Genomic DNA, 24,788 nt, shown 5'->3' on the forward strand with positions numbered 1-24,788 from the left:
TGTATAAATAAGTGTGTAGGAAAAAATTAGGATTAGGAGTTGTGCAGCCCGTAATTTTTGACTTTTAGTGAATAGTGATAGTTTTTTAACTTTTTGAATAATTTTTTGACTTTTTGACTTTTTTTCAACTTGTCAAACTTGGCCTTAATATACAAAGAGCACCAAGCTCAAGTCCGACTACCAGATAAACCATCACCACAATCCCGTAATCTCACACCACCAATGGTTGGGTGATTATCCAAATAATAACTTAGAACGCCCAATTAAAATTTTAAGGCTCTGTTTGGTTGTTAATTCAAATCAATTTTCAACACGTGAGCTCACGCATGACGTTTGAATACGACGTTCAAAAATTGATTCCGCGTGTTAATTCAAATCACATTTTGAAAATCTGTTTGGCAGCTTGTATCTCCCTTTTAACGTTTCTGCCTTCTTCATCGTCTCTGCAACTTTCACGTGAACTTCATCTATATCAGTCCTTCAGATGCATCACGGGTGGCTTCTCTGTATCAAACATCTGTACTTCAGATTCATCACGGGTGGGTTTCAGACTCATTTTATAAATAATGAATCCACTCAACCCGCTCTGTACTAGTATCATATTTCACAAATCGACTGAGTTACGATTTGTGCGTTGCGGACGATTCTTATTACGGGCAACCAAACAACGATGACTGCGAGGTGAAATTACTCACAAATTTATTTACATATTTTGTTATAGGGAAATTATTTGAGAAATTCATCTTAATTTAATTTTAATTTTTTCAGGTCAAATTTATCAAATTTATTGTCTAATCCGACAAGCAAACAGTGGCACATTCAATCAGTATACACATTCCATCACCAGCAATAACTATTCAACTCCTACTAATCTAGTAAATAAATCCTTTATCCTTCCTCTGTTATCTGAAAATGATTTCAGACGAGTCGATAAATGATTTCATTCTTCATCCTGAACTGTTTCAACTTTTTTGTTCTTCAAGAATAGTCAGTAGATCAATCTTCATCTATTATGTATAAATGATTTCGAAAGAAGTTGAAATCAGTTCCTAAATGGTTTATGAGAATTTGTAGAGGCGTTTTTTCCATTTCAGATCGGTTGTTATTTTAAATTATGAACTGCTTGAACCTTTCATCGATTAGAACCTGAAGCGGCAGTGTCTGGGACACCCGGCCGGTCGTCCCCAGGTCATCCGGCCGGTCGATTGGCCGGTCAACCACCTGGTCCTCCCACCTCTTCCAGTTTTCCATTTCTTCGTTAATGGTTTGAACCTACTGGTCTGTTTGAACCTACCGGGCTTTTTTACTGATTTGTTTTCCTTAATTTTTCTTTTACTGATTTGTTTCCTCCTATTTAAACACAATGTCAACTGTTTTTTTTATTTTTTATTTGTGGTTATATTTCTGCTATCTGAATGTTTTTTTTTTGTGGTTATATTTCTGCTATTTAAATTCAATTAATCTGCTACGTATGTTTTTTCCTCGAAATAAAATCATCTGTTCTTTTCCTTTATCTGTGTTCTCCTTCAAACCATTTTGACGCTGTTATTCTTGTATATCCATCGCAGACTACTTTAAAATACTCTATTATGCTTGTATATCCATCCCAAACTAGTTTAAATATAATTTGTATGTTTATAGATGAATGGAAATAATTTCGATGACAATGAGAACACCAAAATGTGGACGTCCAGAATTGAAACGAAATTAATAAATATGTTGACAGATGAGGTTAGAAACAATCAAACAACGGGCCGTACTACTTCGTGGACAATTAGGCATTGGAATCATTATGCAAATCAGTTGCACAACATATATGGATTTCGGTATACAGGTGTCAAGGTGCGCCAAAAATATCAGCGATTGAAAGCTGATTACCAGACATTTAGGCGACTACAGGCACAAACTGATCTGGGATGGGATCCTATTATAGGCACTGCTGTTGCATCCGATGAATTTTGGGATAAGGTTTTCCATTAATCTGTACTATTTTCTAATTTTATTTTAAACATTTCATGATATATACAGTGCTTAATTCTTGTTTTGTAATTGTTGTAGCCTAACAGAAATGTGAAGAAGTTTAGGACAAAAGGGTTTGAATATTTTCAAGAAATGGCAGAAATTGTTGAAAATTGTTATGCCACAGGGGCCCTGTCTCGTGCATCCACACAAGGATCCCTTGACTCAGAATAAGAAGATGACATGTTAAATAAATTTTGGAACGCTGATGCTGGTGGGGGTAACACTGGTGGGAGTAATGTTGCTGAGGCCATTCCTGTTGACTTATTCGGGGATGAGTATATGGATCCAGCAAAGGGCAAAGGTCACAAGAGGGGCCCTGCAACCAGCCAGACTGACAATGGTCGTTCCAAAAAGTCACGGTCAAGTGGGTTTGATGATGTGTACGCAGCTTTCACATCCTATGTACAAGCCAAAACAGGACATTCACGTGCACGAGAAAATGAGACTGAGGCTGTAAGTGCAGGTAGTGATAATTATTCCCTTGATGCATGTCAAGATGCATTGCTTGAGCTTGGGGACATACCACCGTTGCAGTACGTTAGGGCACTGACACTGTTCAAGGAGAAGGAATGGCGAAGGTTTTTTATGCGCACTCCTACCCATTTGCGCCTAACCATGATCCTCGCTTTGCAATGAACTGAGAAGTTCTGTTTTGCTTGTGTTAGCAAATCTTCTTGGCTGAACTGTTTGATGATTTCATTATTTCTGATTTGGTTTTTATTATTTTTTTTTTCATTTCATCATGTCCTCTTTCCTTTTCTATGTTCGTATGTTTTTTTTTTTTTTTTGAACTTTTAAGTGTTTTCTGTTATATTAAAACTATGTTCTGTTATTATAATATGACCATGTGTTAAATAAATTTTGTTCTCCTTTGAATTTTACTGTTTCACCAATAACGCTAACTGTTACAGCATGAATAACATATTTTATAATTATGCTTTTATTATGATGTAGACAAAGGCATATGTCATCCGACAGAGAAAACAATACAATGGAGTTCTCATCAGAGGAGGATGAGGTTGTTGATGATTTTATGGATTTTTTGATGATTGCTTTAATGCATGACCATATCAATGCGTCAACTAGTCGCCGACCGCAGCGAACGTGTCCATTCAGAGGTGATGATTACATCTTTGGCCTATTAAATGGCCATCCAGAAACAATGATGAACGTTATGCGAATAGATGCACAAACATTCATTTTATTGAAAGTTTATAACAAAATATAAGTTCACATGGGTGGTGGGTGGTGGTGGCAGATGGGTGGTGGGTGGTGATGGGTGGTGGTGGCAGGTGGGTGGTGGTGAGTGGCAGGTGGGTGGTGGGTGGTGATGGGTAGTGGTGGCAGGTGGGTGGTGGTGAGTGACACATGGGTGGTGGGTGGTGGTGGTGGCAGGTGGGTGGTGGTGGGTGGCACATGGGCGGTGGGTGGTGATGGGTGCTGGGTGGTGGTGGGTAGTGGGTGGTGGTGGCAGGTGGGTGGTTGGTGGTGGTAGGTGGTAGGTGGTGGTGGTGATAAGTTCACCATTTAAAAGTGTAACAAATAAAAAAAATAAAATAAAATAAAATAATAATAATAATAATAAAATAAATAAATAAAATAAAATAAAAAATTAAATTATATTTTATTGTTTTATATCACCTGATTTTATAGCAAAATATTATTTTATATGAAGAATGTGTAAAAATTCGCTGGGTACATCTTCAAATAAGGGTGTATAATTTGTGTAAACACTGGGGTATTTTTTTTAATTTTCTGTACAGAAGTTTATATTAACTTTTTTGTTTTTCCTTTTCATTAAAAAAAAGAATGTTTATTATTAAATATTATTAAATTGTAACTTGTTTTATTTAATTTCAGAACATTAATTTAATTTTATAAATTAATTGATGTAGACAAATTATTTAATAATTGTGTAATTTTTATTCATTTTATTCAAATGAAGGATTTCGTAGACATTTATGAAGTACTATATATTAATTTTTTTACATTTACATATTTTCAATGCATAATCTTTTTGCACAGATTATTATAACATTATAACTATATAATTAAATGATTCAAAAAAAAAAAAAACCCTCGTTGTTATTCATTACGTGAATAGAAAAGTTTATAACAAAATAACAAAAGTAAAACAATCACAACAAAACTCACCAAATAAATAACCAAAACAAAAAAAGGGAAAAAAATATAACCACCATATCTGTGAACCATTTTACTTGATTTTTAAACAAGTTAAGCATCCTTGTCAGGTGGTGTTGGAGGTGGAGGGAAATGTTGATGGTACAGCTGAGTGACTCCATGGTCAATCAGGTCAATGCAGTTCCTTGTCAGTTCAGCACGTCTTTCTGAGTCTACATGAAACTCACCAAATTGATGAATTAGTGAATTCTGAGCGGTGGCAATTTCATCGAACCGAGTACCAAATTCATCGAACCAAGTATCCAATGTATTGAGCTGATTAGCCATTTGTTGTTCCCATTGTAGGCGCTGATTGTACCGTTCTTGTTCCAAGGTTAAATAATCAGTCCAGTAATGGGGTTGTTCATTTGGTGGCATGGCATTGTCATTGGGTTCTTCCTGGGAAGGTATTGGTTCATTTTCAAGATCAATAGAGCCCATCAAGGTGTCAGCACCACCAGCTCGGGTCGGTGTATACTCAGAAATTGGTGAAGTGATTCTGATCCATCCTTCACCTTCAAGGTTCACATCACGGGCTTTGAAAATTATGGTTAACAAAACTCCAAAAGGTAGTGACCTACCACTAAGAGTATCCAATTTTGCAAGCATTATTTCTTTTAGTAATATAAAGCATAAATCTAATTTTTGTCTAATTTCAAAACAATATAACAAGTAAATTTGACAACATGAAACACTATTATAATGTCCTTTTTTGGGAGTGATATTTTCAACTATCCATCGATGGAGAATACGAAAGTGAAGTTTTAAATGGCTGACTTGTAAATTAGTGCCGCTAAATCGGTCGTCACAAATTGTAGTATAAATCTGAGTGACATCATCAACAATTTTTTCTAATGTGGCCTTATTTTGAAAATAACATTGTAAATCTCCTGTTTCGACTCCAATAATTTGTGCAAAATGACGGAGAGAGAGTATGATTCTTTTCCCCTTAACATAAGATGTAAGACTGAACGGTTCATTTTGTTGGTCACCCGATGTCAAGTGAACATAAAATAATCGTAGAAGACGGGGATATATTTTATTTGGTAAATTATTTAATGGTAACCATCCCATTGTATCTAATTTGCCAAGTAAGAGTGAATCATATTGAGAAGATAATTTTACGTTTTTTCCCGTAACAATTGGTCGAGTAATGAAATGTTCATAGACTTGTTCATGATGATATGTTTCAAAATCATTAGTTGGATAGCCATCATGTTGTTGCTGTGGTGGTGGTACAGGGTTTGAGGATTCACCAAGTTCGGGCCTGGTTCGTTTTGTTCTTGGCATGATTGTTCTTGGCATGATGACTGCAAAAGTGAAAGAAAATTGTATATTAAAACATATGAGAGGTAAGAAAAATGTATGAAAAATATATCAACCATTAGTACATTTTTGTGCATACAAACTTATTTTTATGTAAAAAATAAATATAAAAAATTTTCGTGACAAAATTTAATTAGGCAGATGTCATAGAAACAGATTTTTATACAAAAAAAAATCATAGGGAATGATATTTCTCATTTATATTGGGTTTGTTTTATACAGTTTATTATAACTTAGAAACTGATAATCAGAAAAATAAATGATAGTGCGACAAAATTAGAACAAAAATCAAAAAATATAACAGATGAAAATGGAACAGATATGAAACAAAGCCAACAGGTACAGATACGGAGGTGGAATGGTGACTGGGCTGGGATGACCGGCCGGATGTCTCGTGGGATGACCGGCCGGTAGACCGGTGGGATGACCGCCCGGTTGTCCTCCTTTTCTCCTTCCTCACTCCTTCTGAAGCTAATGTCTGAAGCTAATATCTGAAGCTAATATGAAAATGAACTGGCATCAAAACTAATCTGTAAATTATGGAAGTGGAGAAGGAGGACCTAATGAGATGGTGGATATGCTCTATTTCTCTAATTTTTGTTTTCTGATGTAACTGGAGAAGGTGTTTCTGAGATGCTGAAGTTGGTGTGGTAAACGGAATGGGATTCAGATTTAATAGAAAATGTGAGGTTCAAAAGGTTCATGTTGTATTTTTTTTTAATTTACTTTTTATTTGTTAAATATTATTTGTTTTTAATATTATTACTTTTTATATATATATCACATCCGTGTGCTGAGTACACTGCTGTAGCCTCTCCTTTTTATTTACCTCAGTGTTGAACACACAGCTATGAAACAATAGGGGATATGTAGTAAGTAAATGAAATTACTATCTTACCCTTTATATTTTTTTCTATGTAACCACTTTCCATTTAAGTCAAGAGGGGCATAATAGTCATTTTATATGTCAATCCCCACAATTATATGAGCTCAATGGGCACAATAATGTATTGCATTTCTGTTGCCACATCTGGACGAAATTCATAACATGTAATAAATGGAAAAAAAATTGATAATGTTTTGTAAGATTTACGTTATGATTTGTATTTCAAAATATTAAATTTAGTGTATTTATTCCTTCTGTATTAATATGTATTTTCAAAAGTTGTTGACTTTAATAAAATGTTATAAAAAAAATTAAAAAAGTATTTTACAAATGAATTAATAGAAAAATTAATTGGCAGAAAATAATTGACATAGGTTTATTTTAAAATGAAAAAATTATTTCGAAAAAACAATTATTCAAAAAAATTACAAAAAAAAAAAATTTGACAAAAAAAATAATTTTTAATTTCAGTATTTTAAAAATAGTTTGGTTATTATTGTTGATAAAAAATATGGATATCGATATATGAGTTGTGTGTTTGATGATAAATTATTGGTTGAATTAAGTTTTGAAAACTATTTTCAAAACACATTACCAAACAAATTTTCACATTTCACATGTCACATCAAACTTTCAAAACGTAATTCAAAATACATCTTCAAAACACAATTCAACACTCTATTTAAAAACCATAACCAAACAAATTTTCTACACTCAAATCATAATTCTACAACCCACAAACTTAAAATACAACTCATACTCTAAAATTACATTTACAAAACACAACCAAACGCAGGCTAAAATTTGAGTTCTTATTATGCCTTAATGTAAATTTATTAATAAGGACAATACACATTAAATTTTAAAATAAAATATTACTATTTCTTTTCTTATGGTACACCCAACCCATTTATAGATATTCTTCATATTCAACTATATTTGTTTTCTTTATCAAATTTTAATTATTTTCTCTTCATTTTATTCCTCACTCTAAAACTCTAATTCACCCACCAAGCCCCATCATTATCATAAACATCATTATTTTTTATAATTTACAAATTGAAAAAAAAAATCAAAGAATAACTAAAAATAAAAATAATATATATATATATATATATATATGTACTTGTGATTAGAACAATAGCAAAGATATTATAGGGGTTCGTTTGGCAATAAGAGTTTTGGACTTTTTTGGCTATTTTAGCCACAAAAGACAAAATAGGCTATTTTAGTTACAAAAAACAAAACATCACATCCAACCCATAATCATTACACTCTTCTCTCACAAAAAAAGTCAAAAAAGCCAAAAAGCTAAAAAGCCCTTCCTAAACCAAACTTTTTAGCGCAGGCTAAAATAACTAAAAAAGTCAAAAAATTAAAAAATTAACCCACTTTCCAAACGGAGACATAGTCAAACATAGTACACAATACCACCCTTACTCCTCAGAGAGCCCAACAACCATGACGGAGGACGCCGTCCCAAGTACATCACCCACTTTTATTAATTCCAAACTTAACCATCAAATGAGCAACTTTATTCCCAACCCTTATAGCATAGCAGATCTAGTCACATTCCTAATTGAAGCAAATCATGAATAAGCATATCCACCCTTTACTCCACCTCATTAACTCCATTTACCATATCTATAATTAATATTAATGGATTTAATTGATATCGACATAGGAGGCACCGTACTTTTTTAAGTGATTTAATTTATGATTTTTGGTTTGTTTGTTATTTTGGTATATCTTGAAGGGTATTGGAAAAAAAATAATAAGGTGTATTGAGAATAAATAATGATTCTAAATAATTTAATAGGGTGCATTAAGAAATTGAGTGTACTTAATGACTTTTTTTTTGTGCCAATAGAATCCCCTAAATGGTTGTGTAGTGTTACACAACCACTAAGCCAAATGTCCTAGTTAAGGTTTCTTTTGTTACAAGAGTCAAATCTTATGAATTATTTATTTGCTTATTTTTTAGTGTAATTTCTCCTATTATTTATCTATAGGAAAATGTTTGAGACACTCATAAATGTTTCACCCAATGATGTAATTTGACAAGTATCAGTTTTTAATTGGTTAAACATTTAATGATATAGAACCCACCACCCTTACCACATTATTGTGGATGCATTTGTGGGTGTAAAATGTGGATTTCTAAAATTGTTGTTATATCTACTAGTAAAAAATAGATTAGAAATCTGTTTATATATAGACTATATACAACGTTGCATCTAATATTTTATCAAATTTAAATTTGATGAAAAACAACAACTATATCAGTTTTAATCTGTAACGCCCTCAAAAAATAGCATTAAACCCATCAAATAAGACATTCATTAACATATGAAATAACCACATTCTTCTATTCATCAGAGTTTGATTACAAAAGTATTGCATGTTAACAACAAAAGCAAAATGCCTTACGGGCTTACAGCTTTCCAAGTTAACACTTGGTTACAACAAAAGAGTACTAACTCATTACACCTTAAGCCCTTGGCTTGAATTTACATGTAATACATCAAAAGTAAAACGACAAAAGTATGTCCGCCTCTAGCCTCCCAAGCTATGTCCTTGGAGGTGGCATGCTACCTGTACCTGAAAATGAGGTTCCCATATAGGGTGAGCCACAGCCCAGTAGAAATACACTAAACCAAATATGAACAATGACTAAAAGATTAGCAGTTGATAGTTGGTCCACACTGATTCTTTCCTTTATCACACTTTACATTTTCATGACATACAAGTCCATAGTGCAACTCATTTTCCAATATCTTTCAATTCTCAAATTTCAACCATGGCTCAGAACCTGGCCAAACAACTCATATGAGACAATAACTCATATCAAACACTTCCCATATCATATTAGATAAGCATACGAGCTATATCACACAACAACAGATAAGCATACAAGCTATATCATCACTTCCACAGATATGCATATGAGCACTATCACACTTTCAATGACAAGCATATGAGTTCTGTCAACACAATAATAGATAAGCATATGAGCTCTATCTATGGAGTCCATCCCCTATCTCCTCCAAACACATCCGGTTTAGAGGTCCATCCCCTATCTTCCCCTAAACCGTGGAGTACATCCCCCATATCCTCCAACACAACACAATGCATACAAACAACAATTATACACATCATCACACAATACATAAATTTAATGTATTCTTTCAATCGTCAATCTCAATGACACATTCGAGTGATTAGTTTCGGTTTGCCTAATCATCATGCATTGTCTACAACAATCACGACTATCCTCCACCGATAGCCCAAAGCAGTTATTTCTAAACAGAAAATAAATGCACAAATGGATATTTAATCAACATTTCATTTCGGTGAGTGATAAATAATTCAACTACACCCTTTAACCCCATACTTTCCCAATCTCTACATTTTCACTTCATTTCCTCATTTCTCACAATTAATTATCCCAATTAATCAAACGGTATAATTAGGTCATTTTCCATAATTACCATTTCAACCCTTAGGTCCCATTTTCATGAATGATTCAACATTTATTTCACTTCTCTACGACAAACATGCTTTTAGGTTTATTATAAATAAAACTCCAACTTTTGTAAAAAATGACACAAGAGCCCCAAACTTTCACAAAATTACCAAACCAACCCCAACATCTCAAAATACCAAAATTTAAAGACAAAATCCATAGAGAGGAATAGGATATCCCTATCTCAAATTCGGAGCCTCAAAGGAGAAGATGACAAAACCCAACGTGCTCCAAAACTCGAAATTTTCAGATTAAAATGTAGCCCTCGACGATCAACAACCTTTTTGTAAAGGCCAAAGATGAGCAAATCGCTCCTACTAGATCAAAACCTAGAGAGAAGGTAGTATCTAGAGAGAGAGGCTCACCAATGGTGTTTTTGGAAAAGTAGGAGAGAAAAGAGAAAGTGAAAAAGTGATTTGAAAAGTCAAACCACGGAACTTAAACCCAGTCGCCCCGCTCGAGCGTAAAACACCCCGCTCGAGCGTCACTCACAGACTCCCGCTCGAGCGCCAACAATCCCGCTCGAGCGGCGAATACACACTCCCAGAACTTTTACAGAACCAGGTCTCCGCTCGAGCTTCTAACTCCCCGCTCGAGCGTCACTCACACAACCCCGCTCGAGCGGCCAATCCCACGCTCGAGCGTCCAACACTGCACAGAAAATACTGGATGGGTGCAATTCCCGCTCGAGCGGACAGGTCAAAATCTGGGCAACTAGTTTTGGTTTCTAAACTCAACCATCCTGTAACAAACCTGCCCAACACATCCCATAACTCAAATACTAAGTAAAAAGGGTGTAAACAAAGTAATAAACAACTACCAACATCCACGGACACATGTCCGGATCACTGTATAACAAGGGTAAACCCGGGATCGCTATATAATCCTTTTATCAAACTCATATAAAATGGGGGATGAATCAAAACTTTTATCAAATAAAGAGAACCTTTCATCTTTTTATAAAATTTAAATTGTTACTGTTGGGCCGTATATCGTCTTAAATGTCCACTCAAGAGCAACTTTGATAATTTTTTTATTCACGGCCGATCGACCTTCAGAGTATCCACTCAGCCAATAGGGAATGTAAAAAACAAAGATGAAAATTATAATTTTAGTAGTAGAGTAAATGGTATTAAAATTTGATAAAAAATCTGATTCAACGTGAGAGATGCCGAAATATATTTTCATTTGAAAAAAAAAAAAAAAAACCTTAAATCCAAATTCAGATCCGAACCCGGGCATACTTTACCCGGCAACCGATCTACTATAAATGGAGCGGACCACAAATTTTTCGAACTCTAGCAGTATTTGCCCTAGGGCAGGAAAAAGGGTTCAACAGCTTCAGAAGAGAGTATCGGCTAACACACTCTTATTCGATCGACGTTTCACTGTTATACTCTCTCAGAGGTAAACTTGAGAGACTCTCTCTGAAAGCCCTAACTTTCCTTTGTTTTTCCAGCATTTCATGTTCTAAGGTTTTCGGCTTTTAAATTAGGGTTTGAATTGGAAGCATCTTTTATTATTATGATTATTGTTGTTATTATTTTTTATTTTTTATATTGTTTTGGTGTTCTAGAAGCAATATTGTTTCGTTGCTTGTCAATTACTAGTGTGGTTAATTTGACATTGCAATTGAAGTTGATACTGTTTAAGTTCCTTTTTTGTGTTTTTTGAAAAGGTTGAATCTTCGTTTATATACAAATTTTTTTCCCCAGTAATTTATCTTCGGTAGGAAAAGGGAAGAAAGGATTATACAAAAAAAATTTGGGGCATACGCAAATGTATGTAATGTAAGGGACTCGATAAAGTTATTGTGGGTTTAGCAATTTATTCTTGCTGAAAATTAGATAAAGGGACCATTTGAAACAAGATTTTATTGCGCTGAGAAGCTCCCCTTCACTCTATTTCAAGTGAATAAAGGTTGCATCCAGGTTTCAAATGTGTGTTTATAAGTACGTATGCTTTAAATTTCATTTGTTAATGCCCTCTTTTGATGGGATTACTAATATTTATTTATCAGATCCCAGTGGCAAAAAAGGTCATCCCCAGAATTATTTGACTGAGTTGTTTGATTCAAATATTGCTCAATGGATTTCGATGAATATGATTACTTAGAGAAGACGGTGGAAAATCTGGATCCTGAGAAACTGAAGGAAGATGTGAATGGTGTGGAAGGAACACGTAAATCTGAAGAGAGAGAATGGAGCCGGAGTTCAAAGCACAAAAGTGATGAGAATGATGATGATTTGGATCACCAGAGAAAGCGCTCAAAGTCTGGAGAACAACATCGTGACCATGACACAGAGAGGGGCTCATCACGGCACCGCTCGTCTCCAAGAGATGGAGAAAGGAGTGATAGGGACCGACATAGAAGTAGCCGAGAACATAGAGACAGGGACAAGGGGGAGAGGAATGGGAAGGACCGAAGCCGTGACCGAGACAGAGACAAAGAGAGGGACCAAGATCGAGACAGGGACAGGGATCGCGACAGGGATAGGAGAGAGCGTGGTCGTGACTATGAGAAAGAGACAGATAGAGAGCGAGAACGGTCACGTCGAAGTAAAAGCCATTCGGAAAGGCATCGGGATGAGCATGATAGAGAGATGAGTCGGGATAGGGAGCATAGAGAAAAAGAAAGGGAGAGGGAACATAGAGAACGTGACCGAGAAAGCAGGTATTGTATATGTTTATGTTTTGACTGCAAGTTTGTAAACATCAAATTACCCTATTGGCTTCTATTGCAGAGTGTAGACATGTGTAACCTGTAGAAAATTTCCTGTTTATAGATGCTATTTTGGATGGAGTCATATGGGTGATTAATTAGTTGAATTTGGCACTCATTTGACAATTTTATGTTTGTTATGTGAAAAACTTTGATCAAGGTTTTAAAAAGCGGCCGCAACCGTTACGTAACGGTTGTGGTGATTACCGTTACTCGTTACGGCCGCTTTTGCAGTGTAATTGAGATTCACAGGTGTGTCGGCCGTAGCGGTTGTAATGGTGCCATAATAGTCGTAACGGCTTGTTACGCACTGTTACGTAACAGGTCCGAACTGCTTCTTTTGAAAAAACATACAAAAAAAAGTTGAAAATAGGGGAAGAGGGATAAAGAGAAGAGGGAAGATAAAGAGAAAAGATGGAGGAGCAAGAGATAGAGAGAGATAAGAGGGAAGATGAAGAACATGTTATTGATTTGTTTGAAGCTGTAAGACCTATGCTATTTTATTCAGCTGCTATCACTTAATAATTTTGTTTGTGTGTGTCTATCTATATATTGTTTGAAAATAATAATAATAATAATAAGAAGAAGAAGTGTGGTCATTATCTATTTGGCTTGGTTAAAATATGTATATATATATATTTAGGCTTTTATTTATTCTCTTACTTTTGTCATTGTTTATCTTATATATAATAGTTAGTGATTGATTTTTTGTATAATATAAAGTCATTAATTATTAAAATAAAATGTAAAAAACTCAGTTTATAGTGATTTAAAAATATGAAATATATTAGATCATACTTAAAAATTTACAAAAATTGATTAATATTTATTTTAAACTCAATAAATATGATCATGGAAAAAAAATATGCGTATCGGTAAGTTTTTTTGAAATTGTGCGAAAAATTAAAAAATTCACGGTTCCGATTACCGCAACTGTTACGTTACGGCCTTTACACCCCACAACCGCAACCGTGCCACCGCCACCGTTGCGGTGACCACAACCGCTTTTCAGAATCTTGATTGTGATAGAAGGCAGTTGTTTGTCATGAGCTTTTTTTCCGAGGTACTATTTGCATGATTGTCTCAAAGATCTGGGATGTCGATGTTATTGTATGATTTCTATGGCATCATTAAGATTTCTAAGTTCCTAGCAAGGGAATAAACAGGAGCAGTTTGTATCAATAACCCAAGAAGAATTTATTCATGCTTGATATGTAATTCTGTAATCACATCTAGAAGGACTCTGATTTTCTTGTGATAAGCCAATAACCAAAAAAATAAAAATAAAAATAAAATAATACATCCAGTTTGGTCCCCATTTGATGTGGGTCTGGGAGGGGTATATTGGGTAGAGTCATGAAGGAAAATGTGTTGGTTTTCTTGATTGACACATGTAGTATAGTGGTACAGAAGTTTGGTTGGGGTAGACATTTTTATTTTTTCAAGGGGGTGGATCTATTATGGAGGCATCTGTCTACATAATATTGTAACCTCCTTGAGTTATTACGTTCCCAATGTTGTTAATGTCTTCCCATATCATGTATTCGTTTTTGTATTTGATGTGCTGCTCATTATGAACTTGTGGTGTATAGTATGACATATAATCTATATTTTTTTGACTTGGGATCACTGTCAGCAGTTCAAATCTCATTGCCTAATGAAAGAACTGATGATTCTTGTTTTTCCAGTTAAATGCCTCATGGCTCTCACCATATTTCAGAGCACCAAAAAGTGTGAATAATATAGAGAAACGAAAGAAAAAAGAGAACTGTAGTATCTGTTTGGTTTTTATGAGTTTTTTTTTTTCAATCAATAATGCTCAATTTAGAAAAAAGGCACAACTCCACTTAATTGTTTCTTTAGCAACGCAGTTATGTTGTATTTACAACTACCTAAGGAAGTTTTACCATGTTTGATGCTAAAATATAGGTTACTTGAAATTTAAGTGGTTTTTAGGTCTACTCTTGCCCGTTCTTTTACGTTCTTGTTGGAGTTTATCATGGGATAATTGTTCATTTGACTATTAATAGTAAATCGATAAATCCATTGACATTTTGTTGATATTGTTGCTAAGTAGTTCCTAATGGAGACTTCTAAAATTACCTTTGCAAAGCAAACGTCCAGAGCCACTTTCAATAAAGCTTGATTAAATTTGTTTTATTTTCTAATGTCCATGCCCCTTTCCCTAATTTGATGTTTTTTGACAGGGTTTTTGCTTTTCTTCTCTGGTACAAATTTCAAAAGAATTCAAAACTTTTCTCCATTAGATTTAGTGTCCATTTGACCTCAATCCCCTTTGTTTAGTTTGATTGGCAAAAAAAATCCATTGGATATGTGGAAGCATATCCAATTTAGGAAGATAATTCACATTGTCTATGGCGAAGCTTCTTTTATCCATTTCTTTTCTGGCTGTAGATTTAACTTTCTTAACTGGTTTTATGCTATTATCCAAATGATTTTCTCACTAATAGTTTTCAAGTTCTATTTAGGTAGTTGTGCTATTTTAAGTCTTGAAAATTCTGAATATTGAACGTTAGATTCTGGGGACTCGCAGATATGCTAAAGCAATCCTTGGATGGTCATTCTGGCAACTGAGCCAGGCTCAGGAACTCAGGTCATGGGTTTAAAAGTTCCTTTCTAGACTCTCTGGAATCTTTTAGAAGCTTGCATTGCAAGATTGGAAGATTGGGTTTTTTTTTTAAAAAAAAATAGTGGAGGCCTTAACTGGGGTGGTGAATGGTGATATCATTTATGGTTTTCATTAGCCTCCCCCTTGAACTTAGTTGCTTAATTATATTTATTCTGTTGCAGAAATGCTGGTGAGGGAGTGATGGGCTTTGCTTAACAGAAGCACTTCATCTTCCAATGCTTGTGGAAAACATTGTTCACTTGGCTGCATGATTGGTCATAATTCTTTTACAGGATTTGTATTAGAATCATAAATATGTTGTCTGATTGCATGAAATATAGTCTGCTTGCATGTTATAGAAAGATATCTTGAAATCAATAGTTGCCTCCAATGAATGTCTTTTTGCTAAGTTCAAGTTGCACCATTTATAGGTTCAAGTTGCACCATGTCTTTTTTCTACGTTGCAGTCAAGTGCAAATCTGTTTGAAGGAACTCTTGTGGGCCTTCTTTCCCAGCCCGAAAATGGCATATTTTCCCCCTCTCCTTATCGTTCTTTGTTTGCCTGGTATAACCTTCTTTCTATAGTTTATAGGTATGTATTCTTTTCTGCCACATGAAATTTTTACGGGTTTGGATATCTAACTTTTAAACCTCATCTTGGATTTCTACTTTTTTAACCATATCTCATGCTCTCATTGCTTTCTCACCCTAGAGCTCAAAAGTTGAACAAATTTATTTTGATCATCAATTACTTTGGTACAGGTTTTGTCTTTTCTTTTGGTTATTACATCACTAAATGGACTTAAAATTGAATTTTTAGTTTTGCAGACTTGCAGTAGTTTCTTTAGATGTAAGATTTTTATTCAAGTTATAGGTTTTTGTCCAAAATGTAGTCCATGCATTTAGTGATGATTCTTATGTTTTGTTTTTGCTGCTCAAAACATATTCTGGTTTTAGTGGAGCTGCTCATATTGTGATATTTTACATCACTATGGTGGTGGTTGGTGAGAAGTCAAACACATCAAGTGATGGTTGGCTTTTTGGTTTTTATGTCTACGTTCAATTTTTGGCCTTCTTATTGCTTGCTAAGAGTGCCTCTTTTCATTGAATACAAAATTTTAACAGATTCCACATTGGTGTGCTTTCAACTAATAATATCTCCTTTAACAGTGCCATTTGTATGACCCCATGATGTTCTTCCCATTGAAGATTAGGTTGTTTGTAGAAGGGGACAAATCTGTTATTAATTCATTGCCTGAAGTTGGATTACATAGTTCACTACTTGGTCCCAATGTTCCAATTTCTTTTAATTGTTTCCAGGTTGGTTCTCAGTAAATTTAATAGAAGATGTTTATGGTTTCACAGCTGCATACATTGGTCCCACCATTTTAACTTGGTGCACTTCCCTGCAGGGTTATGTTAGATGGGTTCGGCCATTCATTATACACATACTGGAGAAAATTTGCTGCCCTTTTTGGATTGTTCTTTTCTGTTCTTCCCATTTTTCTTTTTCATTTTTTTTTTCTTTCCTCTTTTGCGTAGTAACTCAAGAATTTTGCTGCTTAAGTACTTCAATTATTTCAAGGAGCAAATGTATTTTCCGTAGTTATGGTTTGTTAGTTTGTTCCACTCTTTTGACTTACCCTTCTTTAACTGAAGCAGATTTATTGTTATTTATGGGTCAAGTTGGGATAGTACTTTAGATATTTTTTTCTTTAGCAGACGGTATAAAGAGAAAAAGGAAGAAGTAGCAGAGCCGGAGGTTGATCCTGAACGAGATCAGCGGACGGTTTTTGCTTATCAGGTATTTAAATTGCTACATAATTGCTTTTGTGTTGCTCTGCTTAGGTTGTTACTTGCACTTTACTGACTTACATAACTTTTCTACAATTCTGACAGATATCTTTGAAGGCTGATGAAAGAGATGTGTATGATTTCTTCTCGAGGGCCGGAAAGGTTAATTCTTGTTCTTTGGTTGTCCTTGCATGGCTTTTGATTTCAGATTAAGTATGCTATCAGAACTATTATCATTTATATAAGTCATTCTATGATCACTTTTTATATTTCAGTCTATAATAGATTAGAAGTTGTAAGGTATGAGAAGGTTGCCTACAGGCTTCATTTAATCATGTGCTATCTGAACTTTTTATTGCTGTATCAATTATGTTTTATGTCTTGGGCAAACCTAAATAAAATCCAAAATTTGGGAATTTTTTAACTGTACTTTTATACAAGAAATAGGAACTTGCCATATTTTATTTAAAAAAGTTAAAAGGGTGCTAAATGAAATTGTATTACTTAGTCTTTATTGTGTTTGAACTTTGAAGATCTGTTATTTTATTTTATACAGGTAAATGAAGCTGGCCAAAATGAATCAACTTTCACATTGATTTTACTTTCTATTATCTTTAGTGTACGATTTATAAGATTTTGGCAGGCAATCAAAGCCATCTATTGGAGACCCACTTACTCTGTGCATGCTTGACTTGCTGCTGCCCGCAGAAGTTTCGTGCTTCTTGGGCTGCTCACTGTGGGGCTGTAATGTAATATGTGATGGTACATTACGTTTGATGGTGAACTGATTATTTGTGTTGAGTATTTCTAATACTGTTGAATTACAATTCTAGGTACGAGATGTACGCCTTATAATGGATCGCAATTCAAGGCGTTCCAAGGGAGTTGGGTAAGTTTAATTTTTCCTGTCATAGCCAAAAAATTATCTCAGTCTAATTTTTTATTATGCTATGACTCTATCATGGGTGGAGGTTTGTCATCTCGTAATGAGGCCAAAGATAGAAGTCTAAACTTCTTTTAACAATTAAGGTTGTTACTAACAAGTGAAGATGACAGAGCAAAAGGCACGCTAGTCACATTGAAAAAGTCTACATGCTAAATTGACAAGTAATTATGGGCTAACAAAATTGCAGCAAGGCCAAGTCCAAAGCTTTGTAAGATAGATGATAACCCCCTGCCCTTCTCTTTCACTCTCCTCCACCACACAATGTAAACCTGCCAAGTTTTTTTTTTGGTTTTGGGGATGGGCTTCATGAAATTGTATTGGTTAAAATTTGGTTTTGGTAATGGAGAAATTTTTTAAACATTGCGTAGCTATTAATAGATTTGTATTATTTTAGTGATTTTAAATTGTTGAGGGTGAATATTGTGGAAAGAAACTGAAGGATATTTTTTTTTTCTTTTGTGAAGGATGGTATTTGCTTTGATGTCTCATATTTTATTTGTTAGTGGAAGTTGTTTACTTCCCCTAGTGCTTCCACGCATTAATAGATATTTGACCAATAGCAATTAGAGAGTGTTTGTTTGTAGGATTCGAGTTCATTAAATTGTATACCGGTATATTCTATAAAGTCATAATGGTCCATTCTGTTTATTGCTTCTTGTATCCTCTGCAAGTTAGTGGGTTTGATGGTGTGGTTAATAACATATTCCCCACCCACCCCCAAAAAAAGGAAAAAAATATGTTTGGACTGTGCAGTAAAATTTGTTAATCTTATTATTGTATTCACTTTCTTTCTCTAATCAATGTCCATTTTCGTTCTTAGTACCATCTAGATGCTAATGAAGCTTCTTTGCAGGTATATTGAATTTTTTGATGCAATGTCAGTCCCTATGGCAATAGCACTCTCTGGCCAGCCTCTACTTGGTCAGCCAGTAATGGTTAAACCATCAGAAGCTGAAAAAAATCTGGTTCAGTCTACTACAGTCACAGCTGGGGCTGTAGGTGGGCTCATAGGCCCCTATTCGGGGGGAGCTAGAAGGCTTTATGTTGGCAATCTGCATTTCAACATAAAAGAAGATCAACTTCGTCAGGTAGAAATATTCAGTTCCTAAAATGGGCTTTTCAGTTTTTTGCTAATAAAACTTACAAATTGGCAGTTTTATTTCAAAGAATTGAGCTTTGAATGATGTACATAAATTCCACAGAGAAAAATTTTGGGGTTATGCTTGATGTGCAGAGGGGGGTTTGTGTGGTGAGTTTGGAACATGGCAGTCCAAAATTAAGCTCAACACCCTTATTTCATTGTTCAATGTTGCTTTTTGTATCTCCATCTCAGATTCATATTGTTTAATGTTTCATTTGTTTCTTAAACTTGCATCTTTTCATTTTTTTAATTTTTTTTTTATAGTGTATCTTAAACTTTCATCACGAACTCTTTGTCATAGAGTTATATCATTGACATTGTTAGTAAGAAGGAGGGTTATGGATACAATCCTCGTAAGATGGTCTAGGTCACTTAGTTTTGTGATTACTTTTTTTTTTTTTCCGCCTAAAAAGGAAATTTTTCTTATTTTTCATTATCCAGGTTTTTGAACCATTTGGTACTGTGGAGCTGGTGCAGTTGCCGAGTGACCCAGAGACTGGGCATTGCAAAGGTTTTGGTTTTGTTCAGGTCAGTATGGCTAGAAATTTAACTTGCTGGAACAACCTGCAAGGGTTGTTGCATTTATTAGTTAATTACGCTGATCAAGAGCAGCACAAACACCATTAGATGGTTACCTTAGAAGGAAACTGCCAACTGCTGTAATTAGAGTTGAAAACTGCTGAGAAATCAGAGATTTAACAATTTGCAGTGATAAAATTTGCTTTTTTTATTTTTTATTTTTATTTTAAAACCGTTAGTAGTGACCTCGTAAGCTCTGCTAGATTCCAATTTAGGTTGCAGAGTGTTAAGTTAGATGGTTTGTTGCAGTTTGCACGTCTTGAAGATGCTCGAGCTGCACAGAGTTTAAATGGACAGCTGGAGATTGCTGGTCGAATAATCAAGGTGACCGCACTTAAATTTCTCTCTCTTTCATGTGCCTAAGTTTGTGCATACATTTATGGTCTGAAATCTCATGCCTCATTTGGTGTCCTGTATCTAGTATCAGGGGTTCAAAATTTTAGAAGCTATTGAAATTTGATTGTTTATTGTGGAAGCAAGGTAGTATTCGAAGTTCAGGTTGTTCTTTTATCTAGAAGTCTTGAACATGCACTAGAGACAAATTTTAATAGACTAAGGTAAATTATTTGCCCACTGTGGATATAAAGTTGCACACTGGTAATAAGCAGTGCCTTGTTCGAGTAATTTCAGATATAACTGGACTCACTTATAGGGGAACAATCAGTAGTGTTAAACTTTTTAACTTTTAATTGGTTTGTCACTATTTGGCATAATCTACAAAAGTGCATTTTTATTTTAATCTTTTAATCTTTTTTGGGTCACATGACCTTTCTACTTTTTTGCATATTTTTTCGTAAAAGTTAAAAAGTATACTTATTTAGATCATCCCAAACGCTACATATACATTTTTTACTTTGTAAATAATAGTGTTGTGCCCTAATTCTGATTGAAACTGGCATGCTTGCAATCAATCATATTGGTTGTTTTTTTAATTATTGTTGGTATAGACCATATGCATAGGATGTAGTAGAGTCATTCAATCAAGTGCTTTTACTTAGCTTACTTAATTTGCTTGCGTAATCTATTAAATTGGTCTTACGTATCTTTTGGTACTCCATCAAAATAGTTGATTTTACCAAAAATCGTTATGTGGAATTCTCTTTTTGGATATCCACTTTTATCTTTTTTATCTCTTTCTGTTCAGGTGTCAGCTATTACTGATCAAGCTGGAATGCAAGATGTTGGGGCAAATGCTGGTGATTTTGATGATGATGAAGGCGGTGGTTTGGTTAGTCATGTTTCTTGAAATGCAATTATGTTTCTTTTAAAAAGAGTGAATTTGATATTTTATATAAACTTATTTTTATTTGCTCGTGTTTTAGTCCTTCAAGTATTTTTTTTTTGGTCTGGGGAACTCTGTAATGCGCACAGTTTATTTGTTTTTGATCAAGAAACAAATTTTAAAATCCCTTTCGCTCAAAGTTAGAACATGTTGATTCCTTCCTAGTCAACTCTAAAGATCATAACTACCCCTTGTAACTACCCGCCTATGAAAGTCTCTTACATATGTGTTGACCAGTTTTCATTGTTGCAAGCAAACCCAACTTCTATGTCCAAAAACCATTTATTGTGTCCATAAAACTTAGTTATCCAAAAATTCCAAATTTAAACAGTGCACTGAAAAACTTTAACAATTAAATGACTATAGATTTTAAAAGCAAACAAGCAAGCACAAATTCAATTCAACAAATGCTAACCCTGAACCCGTTTGTTTTTCTGTGGGTCTTACTGTAAAGAGTTCATTTCCCCAAAGCCATGTGTTTTTCTATGGGTCTTACTGTAACTTGGAAATGAGTGGGAATGGTGGGATGATAACTTGGATGTCCCAACAAATCTTAATGGTACTGTGATCTGTAAATTTGAAGAACTGCAATTATGGGATATGTCAAGTAGTGCTATAGTCTCCCCGCCTTTGCCAAAAAATCAAGGTTGCATGCGTTGAGACTTTTAATGACTGTCTGTGAAGTCTGGTTGCTATAAGAACTCCCCAAACTCATAGCAACCAAACCGTGCTGATAGTTTATAAATCTCAATGTTTGCCGCCACATCCTTAAATTTGTGGCCATGGTTGAGGGAAATATAGTACTCCCATAATTGCAGTTACTTGTAGTAAACACTCCGCACATTTGTTGTTGGGATTTGCGAAGACATCTGAGTTATCATCTCATTCATTCCTTAGTTAGAATAAGATCCAAAAAGAGATGTATGAGTTTGGGGGGAAAGGCTATTGGCATTTGCTGGAGTGAATTTGTGCTTGCTTCTTGTTTACTTTTAGAATCTGTAGTTATCTTTTGTGTTTGATTGTTAGAAGTTTTTTTCAGTATACCATTTAAATTTGGAAGTTCTGAATAAATAAATCTCATGGACACAATAAAGTGTTTTTGGTTATAGTAATTGAGCTTACTTGCATACGATTAAACCAATCATCATTGAGTCATCTGTAATAGGCTTGGTGAGGGTAGTTACAAAGGGGAGGAATTGATATATGTTCTGACCACTGTGTCAAAAAGGGGTGGCATGGGATAAGCGTGGATCACAGTTACCATTTGCTACATGTGAGATGGTGCTTCAGAAAACTTGGCTTCTTTGTGAAGAGCCGGTAGTCATGGATCAGTGTCATTCATTTCTTCCAATCACAATCACGATTTGATATGGTTTAATCTTGTTTTCTTTTCATATCCTCTATTATATATTTTGGTTGATCTTGCCTTATTTATGTGTTTGTCCAAATTGCATAAACTTATGACAAGTTAGGATTTAGTACGCATCTTGCATGCCGGGTCAGTCTTGACTCTTTGATTTTGAATGACTTGCAGGCTCTAAATGCACGCTCTCGAGCTATCCTTATGCAGAAGTTGGATCGTAGTGGCACTGCTCCAAGGTTTGGGTTTGCCAAATATGTAATTGCTTTTATAAATTAATAATCTGGTTGATCTTATGTCATCCTTCATTTCCAGTGTTGCTGGTTCTCTAGGCACACCTGTCGTCAGTAGCCCCGGTCTTGCATTGCCAACAGCACCAATTCTTGGTGCTGCACCTGCGGTTCCTTCCCTTGTTAGTCCTCTTGTACAGGCTTGTGTTCCTGCACTTGCGGGATTGCCAGGTGGAGGTCTTTCAATTCCCCCTGTAAATGTTCCTTCTGTTGATACCATAGGTATTCCAAGTGAATGTTTATTGTTGAAGAACATGTTTGATCCAAAATTAGAGGTTAGCTTGCAAAGTTTTTTTTTTATTATTATTTTTTTTTAATTTTTTTTTAAATTTTTTTTTAACAAGATTTGTTTTCTTTCTTCTGTTACTGGCCATGCTTAAACCATATCATATTTCGCAGACTGAGCCAGAGTTCGATCTGGATATTAAAGAAGATGTTCAAGATGAATGCTCAAAGTTTGGTGCACTTAAACATATATATGTTGACAAGTAAGAATCTGTACGGTTTATTTTTTTGCCAGTGATGAGAATCCTTGGGTTTTCAAAATTGGTTTCTTGTCTAGCTCATAATTTATAATTGAATTTGACATTGAAAGTAGGGCTGCAAACGAGCCGAGCAGAACTAAGTTTTGCAGGACTCGGGCTCTGCTCATTTGTTTATTGAGCTCAAGATTCTAGCTCGAGCTTGGTTCATTTGCAGTTCTATATGGAACCCTTGCATCTCAGTTTGGCAGCCAATCTTTGGAAACGTGGGCAGGGTTGTGATTCATTCACTTGTTTAATTAGAAAACAGATGTGTTTTATATCATGAGCTAACCACTTTATTTGGCAAACAGGAATAGTGCTGGGTTTGTATATTTGCGATTTGAAAATACACAATCTGCAATAAGTGCGCAGCGTGCTCTCCATGGAAGATGGTTTGCTGGAAAGATGATCACAGCAACATTCATGGTAAAACAAATGTCACTTCTGTTTTTTTTTTCTTGTTTCCCCATTTTTCACCGAAAATGTATAAAACAAATGTCATTGATGACCATGCAGCTACCCCAGAATTATGAGGCCACATTTCCCGACAGCAGATAGGATGGTGGATTGTGGATGTGAACCAACTATTTCCAGTAGGTCTATATGCTGACATGGCTTTGTCGCATTGATCCAGTTTTGAATGGTGCAGGTGGCGAACCTTGTGTGACCCAAAGTTGCTGCAACAAATATGACTGCTGAGTGCTGATGATGACATGCAGAAATTGTTGGCGAAAAAAAAAAGATAGAAAGAAATCATAAAATTGCATGAAGCACACTAGGAATCAGATCACTAAAAAATACTGACCACTTGTTAGGATCATATCTGCATAAATTTACTTTTTGTATGTCTGTTGTTTCCCCCCACGTCTACAGTGAAAATTGTGGAGTAATTGTTTGTTAACCTCTTTCCTCCTGTTTTCTGGTACATAAAACTTATTTTGTGTTGTGGGTTAGGATGAGTATTTTGTTTCCAACACTCTCTCTTTTGATTAGTTAGATGGAAGCAATGAATTATATGCTCAGCTATTAATAATATGTTTTAGATGGAAGCATGGAAGCATGAATTATATTACTTTCAGATAATGCAAGCACTTGTACTTTCCTGTGAATTGTATCTATGCTTCAATGTCATTAGGGTATTGGCCTTTGAGACATCCTATGTGATTGTTTCTTGTTTTTGTGCTTTTTCATCAAGTGTTGTTTACAAGGAAGTGTCCACCTTTTTACATTTTCTAATGGGTAAGTTTTATTTTGCATCTTGTACTTCATCTGAAATTTCATTTTAATGGTTGTAATTTTTATTTAATGCAAGCGACCTCAAATGTTTTATTAACATTTTATCTAAATGTCTCACATGGGTATGAGAGTTGTATGAGACTCACATGGTGTGAGTGTCATATTCATGTGAGACATTTAATAGAAATATTAATAGAAATATTTGTAAAATATTTAGGGTTCTTAACTTGGCTCTTCTTATTTTGTGATGGTAAAATTTTTATAATTTTGTTCAAGTTTCAATGCGATTGGCGTGTGAGACTTCAAAAATTGATTTATTAAATCAAGTCAGATGAACTTAAATG

General features: G+C 34.8%; 2 protein-coding genes and 1 long non-coding RNA gene across 4 annotated transcripts; all 3 read left to right on the plus strand.

Annotated features, from left to right (window-relative positions):
* The first annotated feature begins 1,716 nt into the window (after positions 1-1,716).
* On the plus strand, positions 1,717-2,193 carry LOC145810685 (uncharacterized). The gene is made up of 2 exons (XM_082907542.1): positions 1,717-1,968; positions 2,059-2,193. Exons 1-2 carry the CDS (start codon positions 1,717-1,719, stop codon positions 2,191-2,193), a joined length of 387 nt encoding a protein of 128 aa, XP_082763668.1.
* An 8,988-nt stretch (positions 2,194-11,181) lies between these two features.
* Positions 11,182-24,260, plus strand: LOC114286253 (Splicing factor, CC1-like protein). Of its 2 annotated transcripts, none has more exons than XM_028229377.2 (14): positions 11,182-11,348; positions 11,962-12,615; positions 17,012-17,096; positions 17,192-17,248; positions 17,920-17,975; positions 18,886-19,120; positions 19,615-19,701; positions 20,002-20,076; positions 20,897-20,980; positions 22,569-22,633; positions 22,710-22,959; positions 23,084-23,172; positions 23,520-23,634; positions 23,725-24,260. In XM_028229377.2, the coding sequence occupies exons 2-14, from the start codon at positions 12,029-12,031 to the stop codon at positions 23,764-23,766; spliced, it is 1,827 nt and encodes a 608-aa protein (XP_028085178.1). In that variant the 5' UTR covers positions 11,182-11,348; positions 11,962-12,028; the 3' UTR covers positions 23,767-24,260. The 2 variants fall into 2 exon arrangements, with proteins under 2 accessions (XP_028085178.1, XP_028085180.1); XM_028229379.2 differs by having other exon boundaries at positions 17,015-17,096.
* Positions 15,434-16,612, plus strand: LOC145806524 (uncharacterized). Its single transcript, XR_014349842.1, has 2 exons — positions 15,434-15,567; positions 16,463-16,612. It is a non-coding gene; the product is annotated as an uncharacterized LOC145806524 (long non-coding RNA).
* Positions 24,261-24,788: the final 528 nt, after the last annotated feature.

Source organism: Camellia sinensis, chromosome 2, assembly GCF_055761805.1.
Source record: "Camellia sinensis isolate YWXY chromosome 2, ASM5576180v1, whole genome shotgun sequence".
NCBI classification, from domain to species: Eukaryota; Viridiplantae; Streptophyta; class Magnoliopsida; order Ericales; family Theaceae; genus Camellia; species Camellia sinensis.